Source organism: Macaca mulatta, chromosome X (assembly GCF_049350105.2).
Source record: "Macaca mulatta isolate MMU2019108-1 chromosome X, T2T-MMU8v2.0, whole genome shotgun sequence".
Lineage (NCBI taxonomy): Eukaryota > Metazoa > Chordata > Mammalia > Primates > Cercopithecidae > Macaca > Macaca mulatta.
The window spans coordinates 19,933,166-19,953,685 of NC_133426.1; the positions used below are offsets into that span (position 1 = coordinate 19,933,166).

The 20,520-nt window shown below is 37.2% G+C and overlaps 1 protein-coding gene across 19 annotated transcripts in view; it reads right to left on the reverse strand.

The window, feature by feature from the left end:
- Nucleotides 1-20,520, reverse strand: part of RPS6KA3 (ribosomal protein S6 kinase A3) — a 111,856-nt gene that overhangs the window by 43,786 nt on the left and 47,550 nt on the right. For 17 of the 19 annotated variants that reach the window (XM_077989643.1, XM_028842010.2, XM_015127069.3 and 14 more), the window contains 2 exons: nt 9,879-9,995; nt 4,606-4,687 (listed from right to left, as the gene is read on the reverse strand). In XM_077989643.1, the coding sequence (XP_077845769.1) occupies nt 4,606-4,687; nt 9,879-9,995 (199 nt within the window). Of the gene's footprint in view, nt 1-4,605; nt 4,688-9,878; nt 9,996-18,920; nt 19,407-20,520 lie in introns of those variants that run through there. The other 2 variants (XM_015127076.3, XM_015127074.3) reach the window with 1 other exon arrangement.

The following is a 20,520-nucleotide window of genomic DNA, read 5'->3' on the forward strand; positions in this document are numbered from 1 at the left end:
CTCTCTACATTCTCCCAAAACCCCATGGAAATGACAATAATGGAAAAACTGCATCAACTCACAAGGACAGGAAGCAATAGTAGAAGATGGGTAAGTGGTAAACTAACAAAGCAGACCAGAGAAAGCTAAAAATCTAAGCCTAAGGAAAGGAAGCCAATGAAAAAGAAGCAAATTCTTGCCATTGAACTCTTTCCAATCAGCTTTCTAGCAGTTGACTCTTAAAGAAAAGATAGCAAAAGATCCCCAAGCATTTGGATAAAGGCTCTAAACATGAAAAACATCAAAATAAACAGAAAAAATGGAATAAAGGGAAACAAACAATATGAGGAACAGAAGATAACTTAAACACAACACAACAAAACAAAACTCATTCTTGTAATTTATGTCCATTGTGGGAGCAAAGATAATATGGCACCTCACCCTTTTTAAAGCTTCTTGTTCTTGTTGAAAAAGGGTGGTGGGGTGGAGGAAGGAACAAGTATCCTCAACAAATAAACTACAAGAAAAAGATAAGAAATAGAGAAAGAGCTCATAGATGAAAAGACTTAAAAAGATATCAACCAATTGCAAAGTTGAGACCTTATATGTATGAATCCTAATTTAAACAGACTGCATAAAGAAACACAAATTTTAATAGTAGGGACAACTAGCAATGTGAACAAAGACTGGATATCTTTATGCTCATTTTTAAGGTAGGATAATACAGTTGAATTATTTCTTTTAGGAGTCTTTTTTTTTGAGAGAGAGTCTCTCCCTGTTGCCCAGGCTGGAGTGCATTGGCGTGATCTCAACTCACTGCAACCTCTGCCTCCCGGGTACAAACAATTCTCCTGCCTCAGCCTCCCGAGTAGCTGGGATTACAGGTGCCCGCCACCATGCCCAGCTAATTTTTGTATTTTTAGTACAGAGGGGATTTCACCATATTGGTTGGCCAGGCTGGTCTCAAACTCCTGACCTCGTGATCCACCCGCCTCAGCCTCCCAAAGTGCTGGGATTACAGGCGTGAGCCACCGTACCCAGCCAGGAGTCTATCTTTTAGAGATATATACTAAAATATTTATGAAGAAATTCTATAGTATCTGAGATTTCATTCAAAATATCAAGAGGAGAAGGAGAACACTGATGAAAAAAGGCTGACCATGAGTTGATAAATGTTGAAGCAGGGACAAGGGTATATGGGGGCTCACTATATTCTTCTGTCTTTTTCTTAAATGTTTGATACTTTCCATAATTAAAATATGTTTTAATGAAATAATCAGAGAACAAGAAAATCTAGGAAATGAAAAGCGATGGCAGAAACAAAAAGGTCAATAGAAGGGTTGGAAGATGGTTGAAGAAATTTCACAGAAAATAGAAAAAATGGAAAATAGAATATGGAAAAATAAAGAAAATTAAGGAACAATTCAGGAAGTTTAACCAACATATTCCAAAGAGTAGCACTTACAAATGTAGAATAAATGACAAAAACTTTCCCAAGACTGAAGAAACGAGTTTTTAGGTTGAAAGAGACCACCTCATATATGATATGACATAGTTTTAGAAACCCACACTCAAGAATACCACTATACAAATTTCAGAACACCAGGAATAAAGAGTAGATTCTAAAGACTTCCAAAGAGGAAAAGCAGCTTACACACAAAGGACTGGGAGTGAGACCAGCAATTAACTTCATCACTATAACACAGGAAACTAGAAGACAATGGAAGCAACACCTTCAAATATCTGGTGGAAAACTCTTTCTGACCTAGAATTTTATACTCAGCCAAATTATAAACTAAGTGAGGGGGTAGAATAAAGCCATTTCCAGACATGGAGGGTCACAAAAAATTTAGTATCCATTTACTCATTTTGAGGTAGCTATGAGAAGACGTGTTCCATCAAAACTAAAAAGTAAACTGAGAAAAAAGTAGGTACAGAATTTAGGAAAAGAGACTGAATACAGAAAAGAAGTGAAGGAAATGTGACTCTAGTATACTATTTCGTTTAGCTAGGAACAATTTTTATAAAGCTATAACAATGAAAACATTATTGGGAAGATGTGAAAAAGGAATCTGTGAGTGGGTGGCAGCATGAGAGAACTGAATCTTAGTCTTCCATGTTAGAAAGGCAATAGATTATGTCTCCAAATGAAAACAAAGAATTGCAATATAAAAGTGTTGAATATAAATGTAAATGGCAGCAGCTAAAGAGATGAAAGTCATTGTCTCTGGGGTTCAAGAATTAGGATAGGCAGAAGGGTGGGCAAAGCATAGCTATGTTATATGATAAGACTCTACAGATATTCTTTTGATAAAAATAAAAATTTAAGAACACATTCAGAATTATTCAGCAGTTTAAAGTTCCAGTAAGTCAAATATTTTCATTTTTCTATGATCTCTTTTATAGCTTATATCTATACAATTTTACATACTTGTAGTAGCCCAATTTGTTCTAATTTTCACTATATTCACTTTTGTAATTATATTTAAGATACTTTATTTTAATAATATCCTAAGTGGTAAACCATAATTTTATAACATTCCTCTATTTTTCCTTATTAAAAATTTTTTTTTAGGGACAGGATCTCCCTCTACCCAGGGTGGAATACAGTGGTGCAATCAAAGCTCACTGTAACCTTGAAGACCTGGGCTCAAGTGATCCTCCTGCTTTAGCCCCCCCAGTCAGCTGGGACTACAGGCACACACCACCATGCCTGGCTAATTATTCGATTTTTTGTAGAGATGAGGTCTCACTATGCTGCCCAGGCTGGTCTTGAATTCCTGAGTTCAGGCAATCCTCCCACCTCAGCCTCCCAAAGTGCTGGAATTATAGGAATGAGCCACTATAACTGGTCACAATTCCTCTAGTTTTCCAGTGTGTATGTGAGTTCTAACTTCTTGCTATTGTAAATAATGTTGCAACAAGAATTTTCAAGCCTATGAATCCATTTTTTGAAGCTATTTCCTTAGGTTAATGTAGCAGCAATAATGGCTTTCCAATGTATGCTGCCATCATATGAAATAACATGCATTCATCTCACTCTGTCACCCAGGCTGGAGTACAGTGGTGTGATCACAGCTCACTGCAACCTCAAACTCCTGGGCTCGAGAGATCCTCTTGCCTCAGCCTCCAGAGTAGCTAGAATCACAGGCTTGCACCACTACACCAATCTGATTTTATCTTCATTTTTTGTAGAGACAGGGTCATGCTATATCGCCCTAGCTGGTCTTGACCTCCTGGCCTTAAGCCATCCTCCCGCCTCAGCCTCCCAAAGTGCTAGGATTACAAGTGTGAGCCACTATGCCCAGCAAACTTTATTATTTTAATATGCATCTTTGACTTTCACCAAAACTGAACATTTCCCCAAAGATTATTTATCTCCGTGTGTAAACTTTATTCAAAATCCTCCAGATGGAGGATATAATGGTATTTCTTATCAATTCCTAACTCCTTCATTCTTTTTACATTTATTAGTTGGAATTATATTGCAAGAAAGAGTTTTCCCTTTTCCCCCATTAATTAATTTATGAATTAACCTATGGCTTCTTATTTTATTCAACTGGGTCGTAATCTATCACTATCATTTATTATTGCAATGTTTAAGTTGCCCCAGATTTGGCCAGTAGAAGCCCCTTAGCTAACTCCTTATATTAATATATTTTCCTGTCTTCCTATTTATACTATTTTTCATTGTATGAAATGTCAAAAATTTTTAAATTACTAATTTGTTTGTAATTTGCTCAATATTTCCTCACAAGTTTCCTAGATGTGTTAAGTTGTAAAATTCAGTTAGGGTGGAGTTTGTTACGGTGTTATTTTCCAGGTTGCTCAGGGGTATTTCTTTTTTTTTTTTTCTTTTTTTTCTTTTTTTTGAGACGGAGTTTTGCTCTTGTCGCGTAGGCTGGAGTGCAGTGGTGCGATCTCGGCTCACTGCAACCTCCGCCTCTCGGGTTCAAGCGATTCTCCTGCCTCAGCCTCCCGAGTAGCTGGGATTACAGACACCCACTACCATGCCCGGCTAATTTTTTTTTTTTTTTTTTTTTTTTATATTAGAGACAGGGTTTTGCCATGTTGGGCAGGCTGGTCTCAAACTCCTGACCTCAGGTGATCCGCCTGCCTCGGCCTCCCAAAGTGCTGGGATTACAGGCGTGAGCCACCGTGCCCGGCCTCTTCCTAACTACTTTTTACCTATGAGAACCAAATCTTGCATTAGGGTTTTCAAAATCACAGGCTCAGAATAAAAACTTATTTGGAGACCAGAAGTCATAAAATCCTTTAGAATAAAAGCATTTGGCACCCAGTAAATCAGTACATTTTAAAAAACATTAAAATAATTACATAAATCTGAAGATGAATCAAACCCAGTTTTAATCTTCTAAATGTCTACTTGTATAAAACCCAATATAAATTTATAATACTTCTTTTATACATGGCAACTCTGGTTCTCACTAGTTAAATGATTCCTAGCCCAGTAGGAAAAATTCACTAAAAGTCAATCTAAATTTAAAGCTGGTAACAGGAACCTATCCAGAATGTAAATAACATGCCAAGGAGTCACATGAGCTCTATTGAGACCTTTCAGTTTGTTTAGACTACACGAACATTACAAATAGCAGCAACACTTACCTTTCAGTGTGGCCTTCTTCAATACCTTCATGGCATAAAGCTGCCTAGCATCAGTGCCTGAGATTTTTTTAACTAAGAAAACCTGTATTTAAATAAGAGAAAATAAATATTACAAAGTGGTACAAACTATACCTTTGTTAAAATAAGACCCTGCTATAATAGTTTATTATAATATAGATTCAGATATATTGTAGATTATTTCCCCTAAAATGTATCAATTATAAATACTAGTTATAAACAGTAGTTATAACTTGGGGTGTCAATATAAGTGAATACATTTTTTTCCATTTTGTTGTTTGCCAGTTCCCAAAGAGCATGTAACACATTCAGACAGACAAAAAAAAAAAAAAAAAATCCTTAAACTACATATGTATGAATTAGATGGAAAAAATCCCAAAATGTTTAAAGTATAACAGGTGGTATGATGGCTCTGCTTTTAACAAAACAGAAATTCTATTGAGCTCATCAAAATTGTTTTACAGGGGTTCCTCTTGACCACAATTTCCTGTTGATACAAGTACTCACTGATGAAGGGTCTTTTCTGTATACAAAGGTTGTATATAAATCTCACTGCTCAGCACAACAATTTAAAACACTTACATTGGGCCAGGAGCGGCGGCTCACGCCTGTAATCCCAGCACTTTGGGAGGCCCAGGAGGGTTGATCACCTGAGGTCAGGAGTTTGAGATCAGCCTGGCCAACACGGTGAAACCCCGTCTCTACTAAAAATACAAAATTAGCCAGATATGGTGGCTGGCACCTGCAATCCCAGCTACTTGGGAGGCTGAGGCAGGAGAATCACTTGAACCCGGGAGGCAGAGGTTGCAGTGAGCCGAGATCACACCATTGCACTCCAGCCTGGGCAACAAGAGCCAGACTCCGTCTCAAAACAACAACAACAACAACAAAAATGAAAAACAAAAACAAACAAAAAGAAATTGAAGAATCCTGTGCACAAATATTTAATGTGACGTAAGTCAGAACCCACCTCCCCACCTTTTCATGGTCAAATTATTGCATACACCTAAACATGAAGAACACAATTCTCAGGTATGTTATTGGGCATCCTGACTTTCCAAATATTTGTGCAAAATTAATAAAGCCTGTTCTAAATAATTCATGGTCATTCTATATCATGGCTAATACAAGACTACCAATACATCCTTTCTACTCATTTTGACCATTAGGTTCATGATTATTTCCATTGAACCTTTAAATAGATATGCCAAATAGATTTGAATTTCAACTCCTTTTCCCTATCCATTCTTTTGTAGCAGTGTTCTTATGCTGCCACAGGTGGGAAGAAGAGAAGCAATCACAATCAATAATTAAGTTTAGGATCTGCTTTCATTCATCTGAATTAGCACATCAGGCTATTAGCACAAAATTAAAAAATGATTCATTCGACTGATTCTAGGACAAGGCAGAGTTTCTCACTTTGAGAAATTGTGCCAAGTCAATAGGCAATGACCCCAAATCAAGTGAAGAGCACCACAACTTGCAGAGAAACCCTGATGCAGGGTGTGTTGCTCTCCTATAATCACCACCCCTTTCACCATGCCCCACGCTTTAGCTCCTTTCAGCCAGTTAGTGGGGAGCCAACCTAGGGAGAGAAAAGCATCATTAACCAGGGTGGATCTAAGCTCTGGCATGATGTTTAAGTGTTAAGGGTAATCAGAGATGATTAATATTTTTGATGGAAATAAAATTTGATTAGGTAGAGATAATTAGGATTTATTTGATATTTAATCATCCTTAAGATTCCCTAACCAAGTTTCTTGGTTCCATTCTGTAAGAAAAATTCTCCTGGTGAATTCCAAACTTTCAACTGTTCTTTGAATCCATCTTCTTAACACTCTAGCACTTCTTAGTTTGCAAAGTACTTTCACAACCATTTGTAACAAATCACTGTGTCGATTTTGGGAGGCAGACCTACTAGGCAATGCCTATTTTAGAGCTGTCCAAACTAGGGCTTAGGGGGTTAAGTAATTTGCCCAGTGTCACAGTGGAGGTACTGGGACAAAGTCCGTGTCAGTCACCCAGTATTCTGCTTCTGCTCAGGGTGCTGTTTATCTGTTCCCTTTGGCCAGTAACCAGCCAAGCCCAGCAGGAGCAGCAGCGGTCCCAGCTGCCATCACTTCCTCCACCAGAGCATTTCTGACCTTTTCTCACTCCCCCATGAAGCTATTCTAGTCTCTGACAGGTCATCCCTGTTTCCTTGGCTTACTGTGGCCTTTCAGAATGAGTAAGAAAGGAGACAACCTATTTTGAATGTTTGGTATTTATAGTATGATATTTAAGTTACTTTTAAAGATGTAAAGGGAGAAGCATGCTAATTCCAAGAACTTAAATATTGTGTTCCCTGAAAATCTAATGTATAAAAATTACCCATCTATTTGGTTTTGAGTGGTGTGATAATTTAATTTAATACCAGATATTATGTGCTTGGCCTTTTATCATTTAATTCTCACTACTCTCCTATGGGGTCAGAACTATTACACACTCATTAATTCTTTCCAGAATTATATGCCAGGCACTGTGCTACTGGTTCAATGCTGAGACTTGATACAAGGCATGACCCTTCACTCATGGAACATTTAGTCTAGTGGGGGAGACAGCCACTAAACAAATGAAAAACTGCAATTGTGGCAAGTGCCATGAAGATGAGGTATGTAATGTTCTGAGAGGGTATAACCAGGGAACATAACCTGGGAAGGATGCAGGGAAAGCCGCCTTGAGATCACAGGTGCAAGAGGAGCTAATCAGCTGAGGAAGAGGCAGGGGTAGAGCAGAGTGTTTCAGGCAGAAGGAATAAAACATGGAAAGGCTTTCTAGCAGGATGGAGCTTAAGGACTTGGTCCTGCTTAAGGACCAAAGAAGGCAGCCAATGTGACCTGAACACAGAGAGTGAAATGAAAAGTATGAAAACTGATGCTGGAGAGGTAGCTAGAGACCAGACTGAGGGGCTCCTCAGCCATCTTAAGAATTCATCTTTATTATAAAAGCAAAGAGAGGCCACTGAAAGGTTACGAGGGGTAGAGTAAAAGATTAGTTCACGCTGGCTATCATGTAAATAATGGATCAAGGCAAGAATACATTTGGAAAGACCCAGTTAGGGGACTCCGTCAATAGACCAGGAAGAAAGGTGGCAGCATATTCTGGAGGGGTGGCAGGCAGGCTTTGAGAAATCTTTACTGAATCTACAGCACTTGGTGACAGATAAGATTGGCCAGGTCAGAGTGGGATAGGGGAGGTAGGGACTAGAAATATACACCAAGAATGCTTCCCAAGTTTCTAAATTGCTTAATGAGAGAAAAATGAAATAGAACAGTTTGAGGCTTAGGGAAAGATCATGAGTTTGGTCTTAGACACGTTGACTTTAAAGTGCTTTTAAGACACAGAAAAAGAGTAAGCAGCTGTGCATAAGAATTCAGAGCTTGGAGGAGCAATCTAGATTGGAGATATAAATCTGTTATGTCAGCTGTATGTGAGTTACAATTAAGATAGTGGGCACAGAGAAAATCAATTAGTAGAGTATTAGTAATAGAGAAGAAGGCAGCCTAGAATCAAACCTTAGAGAACTTCAATATTTAATGAGTGGCTAGAGGAAGGAAATGGTGATCCAAGAGGTTAAGTAACTTGCTCAAACACACACAGTGAATAAATAGAAGAAAAAAAACTGAATCGAAGTCTGGCTGACCTAGAGCCCAAACTTACAACCGTTATGCTCTGCTGGCTACTTACTCTATATTTGGATTAAAAGCATCCTTTTGGGTTCAAAAGAGGTTAACAACTGTAACAAATTACCTATGCTAGCCAAGAATTGCTAAATACCCCCACTAAAATACACAAGAGAGCTAAAGTGGTGCTGTTCTGAAACTTGCAAAGCATGATATCTTCAAATATTTCCTTACAGAGAGGTGGTAAGGAATCACTGCATTGTGAAAGTTGAATGCAATCTCCAAATGTTCCTTTTGCCAAGAAACAATCTAGACCAGTGATCCCCAACCTTTTTTAGTACCAGGGACTGGTTTCATGGAAGACAGTTTTTTCATAGACTGGCGCAGTGGGAGGGGGAGATGATTTCAGAATGAAACTGTTCCACCTCAGCTCATCAGGCATTAGATTCTCATAAGGAGTGCACAACCTAGATCCCTCCCATGTGCAGTTCACAACAGGGTTTGTGCTCCTATGAGAATCGAATACTGCCACTGATCTGACAGGAGGTGGTGCTCAAACAGCAATGCTCGCCTGGGGGTTGGGGACCCCTGGTCTAAACAGATCAAGTAGCAGTAATTATAATGCTGTACTTCTCAAAATGGAGTACAGAAGTGCCCCTGAGGTGTGCAGTGTGTATGTATGTGGTGGGAGACAAGCAGGACATGAAAAACATTGATAAAGATGTTGCATTTTCGACTGGGCGTGGTTGCTCACACCCGTAATCCCAGCATTTTGGGAGGCCGAGGCAAGTGGATCGCTTTGAGCTCAGGAGCTCGAGACCAGCCTGGGCAACATGGCGAAACCCCATCTCTATAAAAAAACACAAAAATTAGCTGGGCGTGGTGGTGTGTGCCTGTGGTCCCAGCTACTCAGGAGGCTGAGGCTGGAGAATTGCTTGAACCTGGGAGGCAGAGGTTGCAGTGAGCCGAGATCATGCCACTGTACTCCAGCCTGGGTGACAGAGGCAGATCCTGTCTTCTGCAGGAATTTTACTTGGTGGCTTTGGGAAACATTTTTTGATGTTAAAAACAAACACGATGTTACTGAACAAAATGCAAACTTTGCACTCATTTTAAAGACAAGCCAGGAGTCAAGAAAACTTCAAAATTGTAGCAGTAGCCCCCAACCCTACTTCTTTGGGAGCATCACTCACTTTATGCTGGTATTAGAGTACACTGGAAGGGAGGCTGAGATGTGCTGTTGTACTGTATTGCAAGATCACCATCCAACCCTACCCAAGGACTCAAAAAGAGGCCAGTGTATCAAGGGAACATCTTGTGATTTTTAACCATTCAAGAATCACAACTGGAGAGGTCATGTGGTCTTGAAGACAAAGTATGAAGCAAATACTACCAATTTACTATAAGTTCTCAATGTACTTTTGAACTTTATTCACTTTCCCACACTTACTGATAGTGAGAAATGTAAAAAAACAGAAAACATTGCTGGTAGGAAGACTGGTAGCATTTCATAAAATATTTGTTTCCTCATGTGTATGAAATACATATGAAATTAAAAGACAACTTTTAAAAAAGCACACACTCATGACTTACCTTTCCAAATGATCCCTGCCCTAATACTTTTAAAAGTTCAAACTGGGAAGGATCTGCCTTTTCATGTCCTTCCTTTACATGATGTGTGATGGCAATTTCTTTGATACTGACTTCTTCCTGTTGAGATAAATGTAAGGGGAGCAAACAGGGTTAGCCAGAGCTATTTTCTCCCGCTAAAAATCAAACAATATTAATTTAATCATACTAGAAATTAATTAGAAATCAATCTAATTTCTAAGCAAATTAGAAATCCTCAAATTAACATACAAAATCACCATTTACCAACCCATCAAGTGAATATGCCACACATATATACTTTCAGGTTAAGTGTCAGAGATAGTTATTATACCAGCCTACTACATAGACCAATTTAACCTCTACATGACATTTAGTACTAAATATTTCCAAGTCTTCATTCTCTCTACTGGAGATAATTAGAATAGTTTTATTGGGTGGGGGCAGAGGGTGTAAAGAAGTCTGAAAATAACAGATCGGAATAATCTGCTGTGCTCTGGTGTGTGGTTATACTATGCAGAACTAATGCTATTTAAAAAAAGTGTTTATTGAGGAGAGGGGTTGAAAAATATTCCAGGGTAAAAATGGAGATTTCTAACCTCAATGTGGCTGTTTAAGTACACTGAAGTTTTATCCCTTTGAAATGTCTGTTACTTTCTGTTTCTAGAATAATCTGGGATCTGAAAGGGGAGAAAGGAGTAACTCTAAAACACAAAAGGAGAAAAGATTTAACATTTGGATGGATAATCAGACATGGAAAAAAATGACTATTCAGCATGATAGAACAGTGAGAGGTATCTGGGTTAAGAAAAGGATTTTCAAAGATAGTGAACATTTTAATATATTTGAGGAAAAGTGTCAGAACAAAGAGAAAATATATGAAATATACACAGGATTTCAATTACTTATGTGAGATCAGCAGATTAGGTTATCTTATTTAATCAAGACACATACTGTATGTTATAGTCAAAAATTACAACAAAACAAAACCTGACAAAATCAGAAACATAAGCCTGTCAAATAAAGACTAGCATTTCTATTTTGTTGACTATAATGTTTTTTTCGCAGTGCATAAGTACTGTTAGTAGAATCTCAATGTGTTATGTAAACATAAATAATCTATTGTTTTTGTTATTGTCTTATCCCAAACAAACATTTGCATTCACTTAACCTTTTCTGAGATGTCCTTAGAATGCTGGCAATATAAGGAATTACAAAGATTTCTCAAAAGGACATACCAGAATATCCTAACATGGTAGCTTTTGAAAATGAGTAGTAAAAGGAAAAATGCTCCCAGAAAAGGAGAAAAAGGAATCCAGGCCCCCTACTTTATTTCCAAGACAGAGGCTGTAATTTGTAGGTTATCCTACTACTTAGGCAGTTCAATCATACTGGACTCTCCTGGGACTTCGGGAACAATAATCAAATCATTTCCTAACATCAGTATAGCTCTTTATTTCACAGTTTCCCGTGCATTATCTCCTTTAATTCTCACAACGATCCTGTGCAGTAGGTATTAGCGTAGAACCAAGCATTAGCTGACTCTTAAGACGCTACCTCTTTCCTCCAAATAAGACCAAGGTACAAGGGTTTCAGACACCCTTTTCTCCAGAGACCAAGGGCTTCAGAGTGATAGCTGTTAGTAGTCATTAGTACAATAGGGAAGGCAGGAAGCAAATTATCAAATTTTTTAAAAAAACCTTTCAAAGAACAAAGTATATGTGGGATTAAGATTTAGATAGAAATCCAGCAAATACTATTATTGAGCACCTACCACATATCAACCCTGTGTTAGGTGTTTTTTCATGTTTTATATTCATGCTTCACAACAAATCTTTGACCACACATTAATGTTAGAGAGGACTGATATAATATAAACGAGTAAACCTTAGAACAAGCATAAACACTTCAGAGTTTTCTATGTACTCTCCCATTTACCACTAGAAATTTGACAGATCCTCTAAAAACAAACTGGTTTGAATATTCTACGGTCTGAAATTTAAAGAGATTAACTGAAGGCTAAAGATCACAAGCCAGTAAGTGGTAAATTTAGGGCTCAATTCTAGGTCTCCTGACTTTGAAAACAAGGCCCTTACCATTACACCACACTGAGATCAATGACAGGAAACCTATAGGCTTATGACCCTGGTCTTCGTAACCGGTCTGTTAGCTCAGTTGATTACAGCAGTGTTCTTTGAACTTTTTGGTAGCACATCCTTAACAGGAAAACGAACAAACAAAAAAACCCAAAACAACAAAAAACACAAAACCAAAAATCCCTACATACACAATATTTGTATCCTTAAAATTATATACACGTAAAGAAGTTCTCTTCTTTTTCTATACCCCAAAGTGCTGTCACATCATACTCTGAAGACTAACCAAGTTAATGGGCTGGATTCCAGCATGTGTCAGTCTCGTGTTAAAAACCAAACAAAGAAACAAACAAACAAAAACTATCTCTTCAAGAGCCTAATTGGAAACTAGCAGCCATTTATGCCTTTAAATTGAGGTCATGAAGAACTCTATTTTGTAATGTTATATATTTTTTACATTTTTCTTTTGTAGGTAAATGGGATGTGATTTATCAGGTAACAGTATTTTTTCACCTTATATTTCACAGCAAATCCTACAAAAATTGTTGGTCACAAATCAAGATGCAACACAAGCAGGGAAGAACAATCACCTAATTATAAACACATTCCATTTTGTAGCAGGCATACAGGATCAACCCTTACCCTTAAATAGTGTGAGCTACAATCAGGCCATGAACTTCAAAATAAACAATTACTACTCTCATCTTTGATGACTACCCTTCCTTTCATCTCATGTCAAATAAGTTACTAAAAAATGCAGAGTCTGACTGGGCGCAGTGGCTCACTCCTGTAATCCCAGCACTTTGGGAGGCTGAGGTGGGCGGATCACCTGAGCTCAGGAGTTCGAGACCAGTCTGGCCAACATGGTGAAACCCTGTCTCTAGTAAAAATACAAAAATTAGCTGGGCCTGTAATCCCAGCTACTTGGGAGGCTGAGGCAGGAGAATCGCTTGAACCCAGGAGGCAGAGATTGCAGTGAACCGAGATCGCACCACTGCACTCCAGCCTCCTGGGCAATAAGAGCAAGACATCGTCTCAAAACAACAACAACAACAACAACAAAAAGTAGAGTCTAGCCTGGACAATATAGTGAGACTCTGTCTCTACCAAAACATTTACAAGATTAGCCAGGTGTGGTGGTTGGTGCGAGCCTGTAGTCCCAGCTACTCAGGGAGCTGAGATGTGAGGATCGCTTGAGCCCAGGAGGTCGAGGCTACAGTAAGCCATGATCGTGCCACTGCACTCCAGTCTGGGCAACAGAGCAAGACCCTGTCTCAAAAGAAAAAAAAAGCAGTGTCTCTCTTTGGTCCCTTCAGTATAACAACCACATACCAAAATACTATGTATCAAGCACAGTGTTGAGAACACTTTTTATTCTTTCTTTTTCTATTTCCAGTGGTATCATCAAAGTATAAGCCTTCATTACCTTTCAGCTAGAAAACTGAAACTAGATTGGTTACTCATAATATCCCTTTCTGCCTGCGTCCACTCCAATTCATCTTTTTGACAAATTCACTTTCTGAAATTATACAGCTTCAGTCATATGACCAGGCTGTTCAAAAACTCCTCCAAGTTTTCTCAAATTAAATGCACTGCTTCACCTGGGCATTCGAGGTCCTCTACAATATGGCCTCAACCTACTTTTGTGATATTATCTCCCAACGTTCTCTTACACATAGCCTTTTGTCAACCCAGGTTATTTCTTATTCCCTAAACTTTTTGTTTTTAAAATCAAAGTAATACATGCACGTTAGTAATAAACAGTGGCAGAATAGCTTATGGTGAAAAGCAAGTCTCTTCTCACCCTCATGCCCAGACTTGAAAAAAAATTAGTTCTGCATCTGCTTTGATAATTTCTTAATTTATTAACCTTAAGACAATGTCTACTAACTTAAGGTGAGGGACTTACTTATATTATGCCCCTTCACTTCATCATCTTCCTCTCTATTGTTTGGTAATTATATTACCTTTACATAAACTTCTCATCTTTTCTCTGCTTTGGACAGAATCCTAACTCTTCCCTTTGAAAAAGGAGGCTAATAGTGCCCATATATTCTTCCTCTTAAACTTCTTCCCATTTGCTGCTAGCTGTATATAATTTTATTAATATTAAGGCTATTAATTTTAAGAAAAGTAACATTTCCTCCTGCAACCACAACCAAATCCTTCATGCTCTCTCTATAGCCTAATTCTAAAGTTGAAAGCCTATAGACAACAGCATCCATATTATCATGACAATATATGGTTCAAATGAAGGTTAAGTAATATATTAAATTTCCTCTTATATGGGCCCATAACAACGACTCCCAGGCCAATCTAAGGGGACTTAAAAAAAATTAAAAATAAAAACTTCATTACATGTTAAAATGGTTACTTCACTGTTTTCAGTTTCCTATGTCTCTTTCTTAGATTACCCCCTTGTAACTTCCAAAGAAAGGTGTCCTGGAAGAAAACTTTCTGAACCTCACACATCTGTAAATGTTGTTATTTTGTCTTCCCATTTGTATAGTTTGGCTTAGTACCAAATTCCAGAAGAAAAATAATCTTGCCTCAGAACTTTGACACCATATATCCACTGCCTTCTAGCATCCAGTTCTGCTGATGAGATGGATGATGCTAGTCTAGTCACACTTTTTGGTAGGTCTGGTTTTTCTTTCTGGAAGTTTTAAAGATTTTCTCTGTCCTTGTGTTTCTGAAGTTCCCCAATAGTGAGATAAACAGGGTCTTCTTTCCTTCAGAATGCTAGATGCTTGGTGAACCTTTATAATCTAAAGACCTGAATTCTTTAACTTTGTGGGGAATTCTAACATTTCTTTGATAATTTCCTTCCACTCATTTTGCAGGGCTTCTCTTTTTGTGACTCTTCTACTAATTGAATACTGTATATCTGAAATGGAATCCTTTATGTCATTTTTTTTCTCTTATTTTCTGTTTCCACTTTTTTTTTTGAGACAGGGTCTGGCTCTGTCACCCAGGCTGGAGTGCAATGGTGCAGTCTCAGCTCACTGTAGCCTCAACCTCCTGGGCTCCAGCAATCCTCCCACCTCAGCCTCCCCAGTAGCTGGAACTACAGGCATGTGCCACAACACCTGGCTAATTTTTTCATTTGTTTGCAGAGACAGGGTCTCACCACGTTGCCCAGGCTGGTCTGAAACTCCTGAGTTCAAACAATCCGCCTGACTTGGCCTCCCAAAGTGCTGGGGTTACAGGAATGAGCCATCATGTCCAGTACTGTCTCTATTTTCTAAGAGACTTTCTTGACTTTATCTTCCCACTTTCATACTAAATTTTTTATTCTGGCAAATCTTAAAGTAAATTTTCAAGTGTTTCTTTTCTTTGTGTGTGTGTATGTGTGTGTGTGTGTGTTTTAAAAAGCATCTTCCTCCACTCCCTACTCTCTTCCCCCCAAAACAGATGCGATCATTTCAAACCTCTTTAGGGATACAAACAGGGATTTATAAAATATTTTTCTAAATCAGGGCTCAGAGAGTACGGAAAATACTCTTGAGGATGGAGAGAAAAGATAATTCCTGTGGCAAGTTTGACATTGGTTCAAGTTTCAAAAACCTGCCACTGTTTTATCCTGAACACGCTTTTCTGTTCCAAGTTTAAATTTCATAAGACCTAAATTTTCACTAATCACACCAGCAAACTATTTTCTATCTACTTTACATATATGCAAAATTACAGTAGTATAATAGGCAAAATATCCTGGGTTGAGATCTCGATGCCCAGATTGTACTTAATGTCACCAGGTCATAGGACCATGACTATTTTAGAAATGAATCTAAGGTTCAACCAGGACATAATACTAATGCTTGGGCAATCTTGGACAACAGGTAGGAAAGCAACAATGTACTTTTCTAGCTCATACTTGGAATCTAATGAGATGGATGCAGAAAGGAATATCAGATTTCCAAGGGCAGTGATAAGCCAAGAACAGACTGACATGTGCATGTGACAAACATATCTTATGTCACTAGATCACCTGTTACTGAAATAAATCTGTCACATGAAAACATAAAATTATAATTTGACTTGACATTTTATAAAACTGTGTTTTTGCCTATACATGGTAAAGCAGCTATATTAATAGTTTTATGGAAAAAATTATGTTAATAAACTGGAACAGAGACATAAATTATATACACTCTAATTATTCTGTGAGGCTCACATATTTTTACATTCTCTGGCACAACTGTTTTTTAAATGATAAATGGGTATCTGTCCATTCACTACCACAAAAAACTAACTTTGTGCATTTAAAAACAGTAATAATAAATTCCATGTTATTATTTTTACATAGACTATTTTGATTTGATAAGCAAAAGTCTGACTGTAGGCAAAATTTTGAGGATGGCAGCAGATCTACATCACGCCCTGTTTCATTCTTCCTACATTTCCACCCCTTTCAGACATTTGCCACCTCCCTCAGCCTAGGTGTTCAATACCCTTAAGCTATGTACGGGAATTCACTAATTCATTCTTCCATCCATTTAAATATTTATTTTTGAGCACCCGATACATGCTAGGTACTCTTCTAGGAGCTGGGATATACAGTAAGTCAAACGGACCAAAAACTTTGCCTTTTTGACAACAGACCAAATAATAATAATAATAATAATAATAATAATAATAATAGGTAAATAAAGGTTAGAACATGATAAATACTACGAAGAAAAGATACTGAGTTGAGTAAAGGGATGAGAATAGCAGACATGGAAAGGGGGGATTGTAATTTTCAATAAAGTAGTCAGGGCAGGCTTTATTAAGAAGATGCTATTTGAGAAAGACCTGAGGAAGGTGAGAAAGTCAAGCACCTGGGGGAAAAGCATTCCTAGGAGAGGGATGAGCCAGTACAAAGGCCAGAGTGGGAGCACACCTGGACACTAGAGTTTAAATCAGAGAGTATGAAAGAGACATAGAGAAGAGTGAGGTCAGAGAGAGAACTAAAACTCAGGTGGCTCTCCTGCTTTTGCTTTTTCCTGAACGCCTGGTCCCAGTGAAAATGTTTCTGATCTATGACATATTCTGTTAGGACCATTCCTTTTCATTGGAAGGCCATTCAAATTATGGGCCACGTATTGTACTAGGTGTTAGAGATACTAAGACAATTTACCTGGATCTCAAAGATTTATTATTAAATATTTGTTGAGATATGACCCCGATGGATAAAACGAAGTCAGTTCAGTTGAAACATATAATTTTAGAAATTCTGTAAAGAGTGTCATTTTGGACATCATGGAAAAATGAGGAGAAAATTTATGGGCAGGTAGATCTTTTGGTATCCCTCAGTCATACAGAAAGCCACCCAGTTTGTTTCCCAGGACCAACAAAAGGTCCTTAGGTTGACACCTCAATGGTCTTTAAGGTCCACTCTTTAGTGGGGAAAAAAATAATCTAATGTTTCCTTTTCAAGTTGTAAGAGAAAAATATCATTTTGATCTTAAAATGTAAAAAGGATTAAAGAAACTGAAATTAATGCTATTTGAATTATCGAAAACCTAATATTGTAACATACTAACTAAGAAAACAAACTGAGAGATATTAACTGATTTCAAAGAATGATTCAACGTTTGGCATTATGCCCTGCCTTGTATACATAATTTCCTTTTTCCTCCCCTCCCTTGAGTCAGGAAGTGTGTTCTTGAGGCATTTGTATTTTCTAAATTGTTTTGAATGCCAGAAAATATTATTGAAGCTTGAAGTAAAATATTTAAATGTTTCTTGGTAAAAATCAGTAAGTATTTTCTAACTATGGATGTGTAACCATTTTTTGTTGTACCATAAAAAAGAGCTTACAAATGAAAAATGCATACTTTATTTGTCCCTTAAATGTCATTCTAAATTAAACTATCACCCTTTATATAGATACCTATAGTTCTATAATATGTAGTTTTATTTTAAAAAGATATGTTAACCTCTTTGTAGATGATCAAGATACATAAAAATTATTTTGTTGTGACACAAAATTAGGCTGGTTATTCAAGCCATGGTGTGAAACTACGTATTAAAATATTCTAGATTACAATCTGACTGAATTCGATTCACTTCATTTGCTATGGAATGATAAATAAATTCAACATTTTTCATTTAACCAAATTCTTTAAGAGAGCTTTAAGTTCTTATAAGTCAGCTCCTTTTATCCATGTTTGAGAAAACAGCAAGCTGGTTCTCCAGATTAACATTTCTAATCACTGCCACAAAGAGCAGAGTTTTCTCCCAATCTGGAATCCCGATCAGCAAATTTAATTCTCTTTAAAGAGCTGCTGGATAGTACAATTCTCATGGCAAAATATCAAGTTGATTTTGGCAGGATTATAGATTAAATATATTGCAAATTAACATCCACTAAGCCCATTTTAACAGAATAATTCTTTGAAAATTGTTCCTACTCTAAATCAGATAAAATTACTTGCTTAAAGTTATTTAAATATGGAGTCGCTTAAAAACTTCCATGTTTTTACAGGAACCAATTTCCACCAAAATGTGATTTTAAGTTATTGACTGCTTAAAATAACATACTCTCCTACCCACTAAAGTTGTTTTCATTATAGTAATCTCCTAAATATTAGCAAATTTGCAATTCTGTTTATGCCTGGTTTAATTTTGAGAATTACAGTCATTTGTTTTACTATAAAAAATTACAAACACTAGCAAGATAAAAATTACTCTAGCACTAAACAAACAAACAAACAAACAAAAAAAACCCAATATGAAAGTAAGTTGACAAAATATACAGAGTTGAAATGTATAATATACATAACTGGCTTACTTTTAGTAAACAGAGATATTATCCTTTAAACGTTCTATCAAAACTGGTTTTGAATTTTGAAAAGCTGCTTTAAAGAACATATAAAATAATTACTATAATTATAGTTAGCTCCAACTAAAACATTTTATTCTTTAAAAGAAGGTGAACAGAGCTTACCTGTATAGAGCGAACACGAAAAGACAAAAATTTAAACATGGCTACGAAACCATGATGGTGATAAAAGAATTTCTGACGGTAAAACTTAAGTTAGAAAGGGAAGGCCAAGCCCCTGCAAAGTTTTCTCCTACCAGCTGTTCCGGCAATTAGAAAATTTCCTGTCAGGCGGGTCCTGAAAATGCTAGAAAAAGAGGCCGGACAATTTTCCTGTGGTAAAAGAAAGAAGAAACCTGCCGACAGGGGCACTAATGTAGCTGGATAGGTAGGGAGGCCAGAACAGGAAACCAAAACAGATTTGCTGATAGCCAAATCCTGTTGAAATGTTCTTTTCTCCTAGTTCCCAGCAATCCGGACAATTTTCACAACCAGTGAAACAAACGTTATTTTAGAATCCTGAGAAATGCCAGAATTTCTTAACTATATGACCCTTTAAAACAACTGAAACTAGTTGCCACTACTGAAAGTTGCTAAACTGATGCACAAGTGGAATTTGACCCTTTGCAGTGTGTTTACACACACACTCAAGCCGTGGTCTCAAGACAATTTTAAGGTTATACACAGGCATGTCATGGGTGTTCCCTGTCAATGAGGAAGAGTTTCATAACTACAGGTAGAAAATGAAGACCACAGGCAAGAAACTTTTAAAATTGTGATGTAAGGACAAATGCGACCTGTCTTAAATGAAAGTAAATTACTTTTGAATTTATGTTAGTCATAAGCATTAATTATCAACCAGATTCAAGACTTAAAGGCCCATAGTTAAAACTCATATTCCTAGTTGATAAAATATAAGTTAAAAAAAAAAAAGAAGTCCAATCCTTGGGTTATTAGCAAAATGGAACACTTAAGAAGCCATCTTGGAAAAGAAGGAGGGGTCAAGCTACCATATAATCCCTCACTCCATTTCATTTCATACTGTAATACCTTATAGAAATTTTTCTAAGGTATTTTTGCTTTGGAAAATGACAAGTATGCCAACATTCAGAACATAATCACTGTAATAGTGGCATTTAAAACAACCAAAGAACAGCAGCTTCAAGAGTTGTGGGATAATGCTCTACTTAATGAACATTTAATCTATGTGGAACCAACAAAAACCTCAAGGGTTAATCTACACAGCCTGTAAGAATTTAATAAAATCATGGAATTTTCAAAACCTGAAGACGCTCTAGAAAGTACCAAGAATAATCGGCTCACTTTCTGGATAAAGAAACTGTGGTCAAGATAGGCCCATATTTGATGATAGAGCTATCTATAATGGGAGTTCAGTTTAGTACCCACTTACTGAGCAAACATTAGAGAGCCCATTATGTGCTACAGATCCTACATGAAAAGCCAGGACTCTTCCTCCTCTATCAAATTTTTATGAAAATGTTCTATAAATGACCTAATGGAAGTTGAAGAGTAACTAAAAAAAAAAACCCTTGCTCAATTTAAAAAATTATCTTATATAACCAAATACATTAGCAGCAACAGGGACCCAAATAAATATCTAAGATAGAACTTTGAATTCTGCCTGGAAAATTGTGCACTCTTCTTGTTTAAAAACGCATGCTTCAGTTTTTCAGCAAGGCAGGCACTTAGGAACTCTCCCATCTCC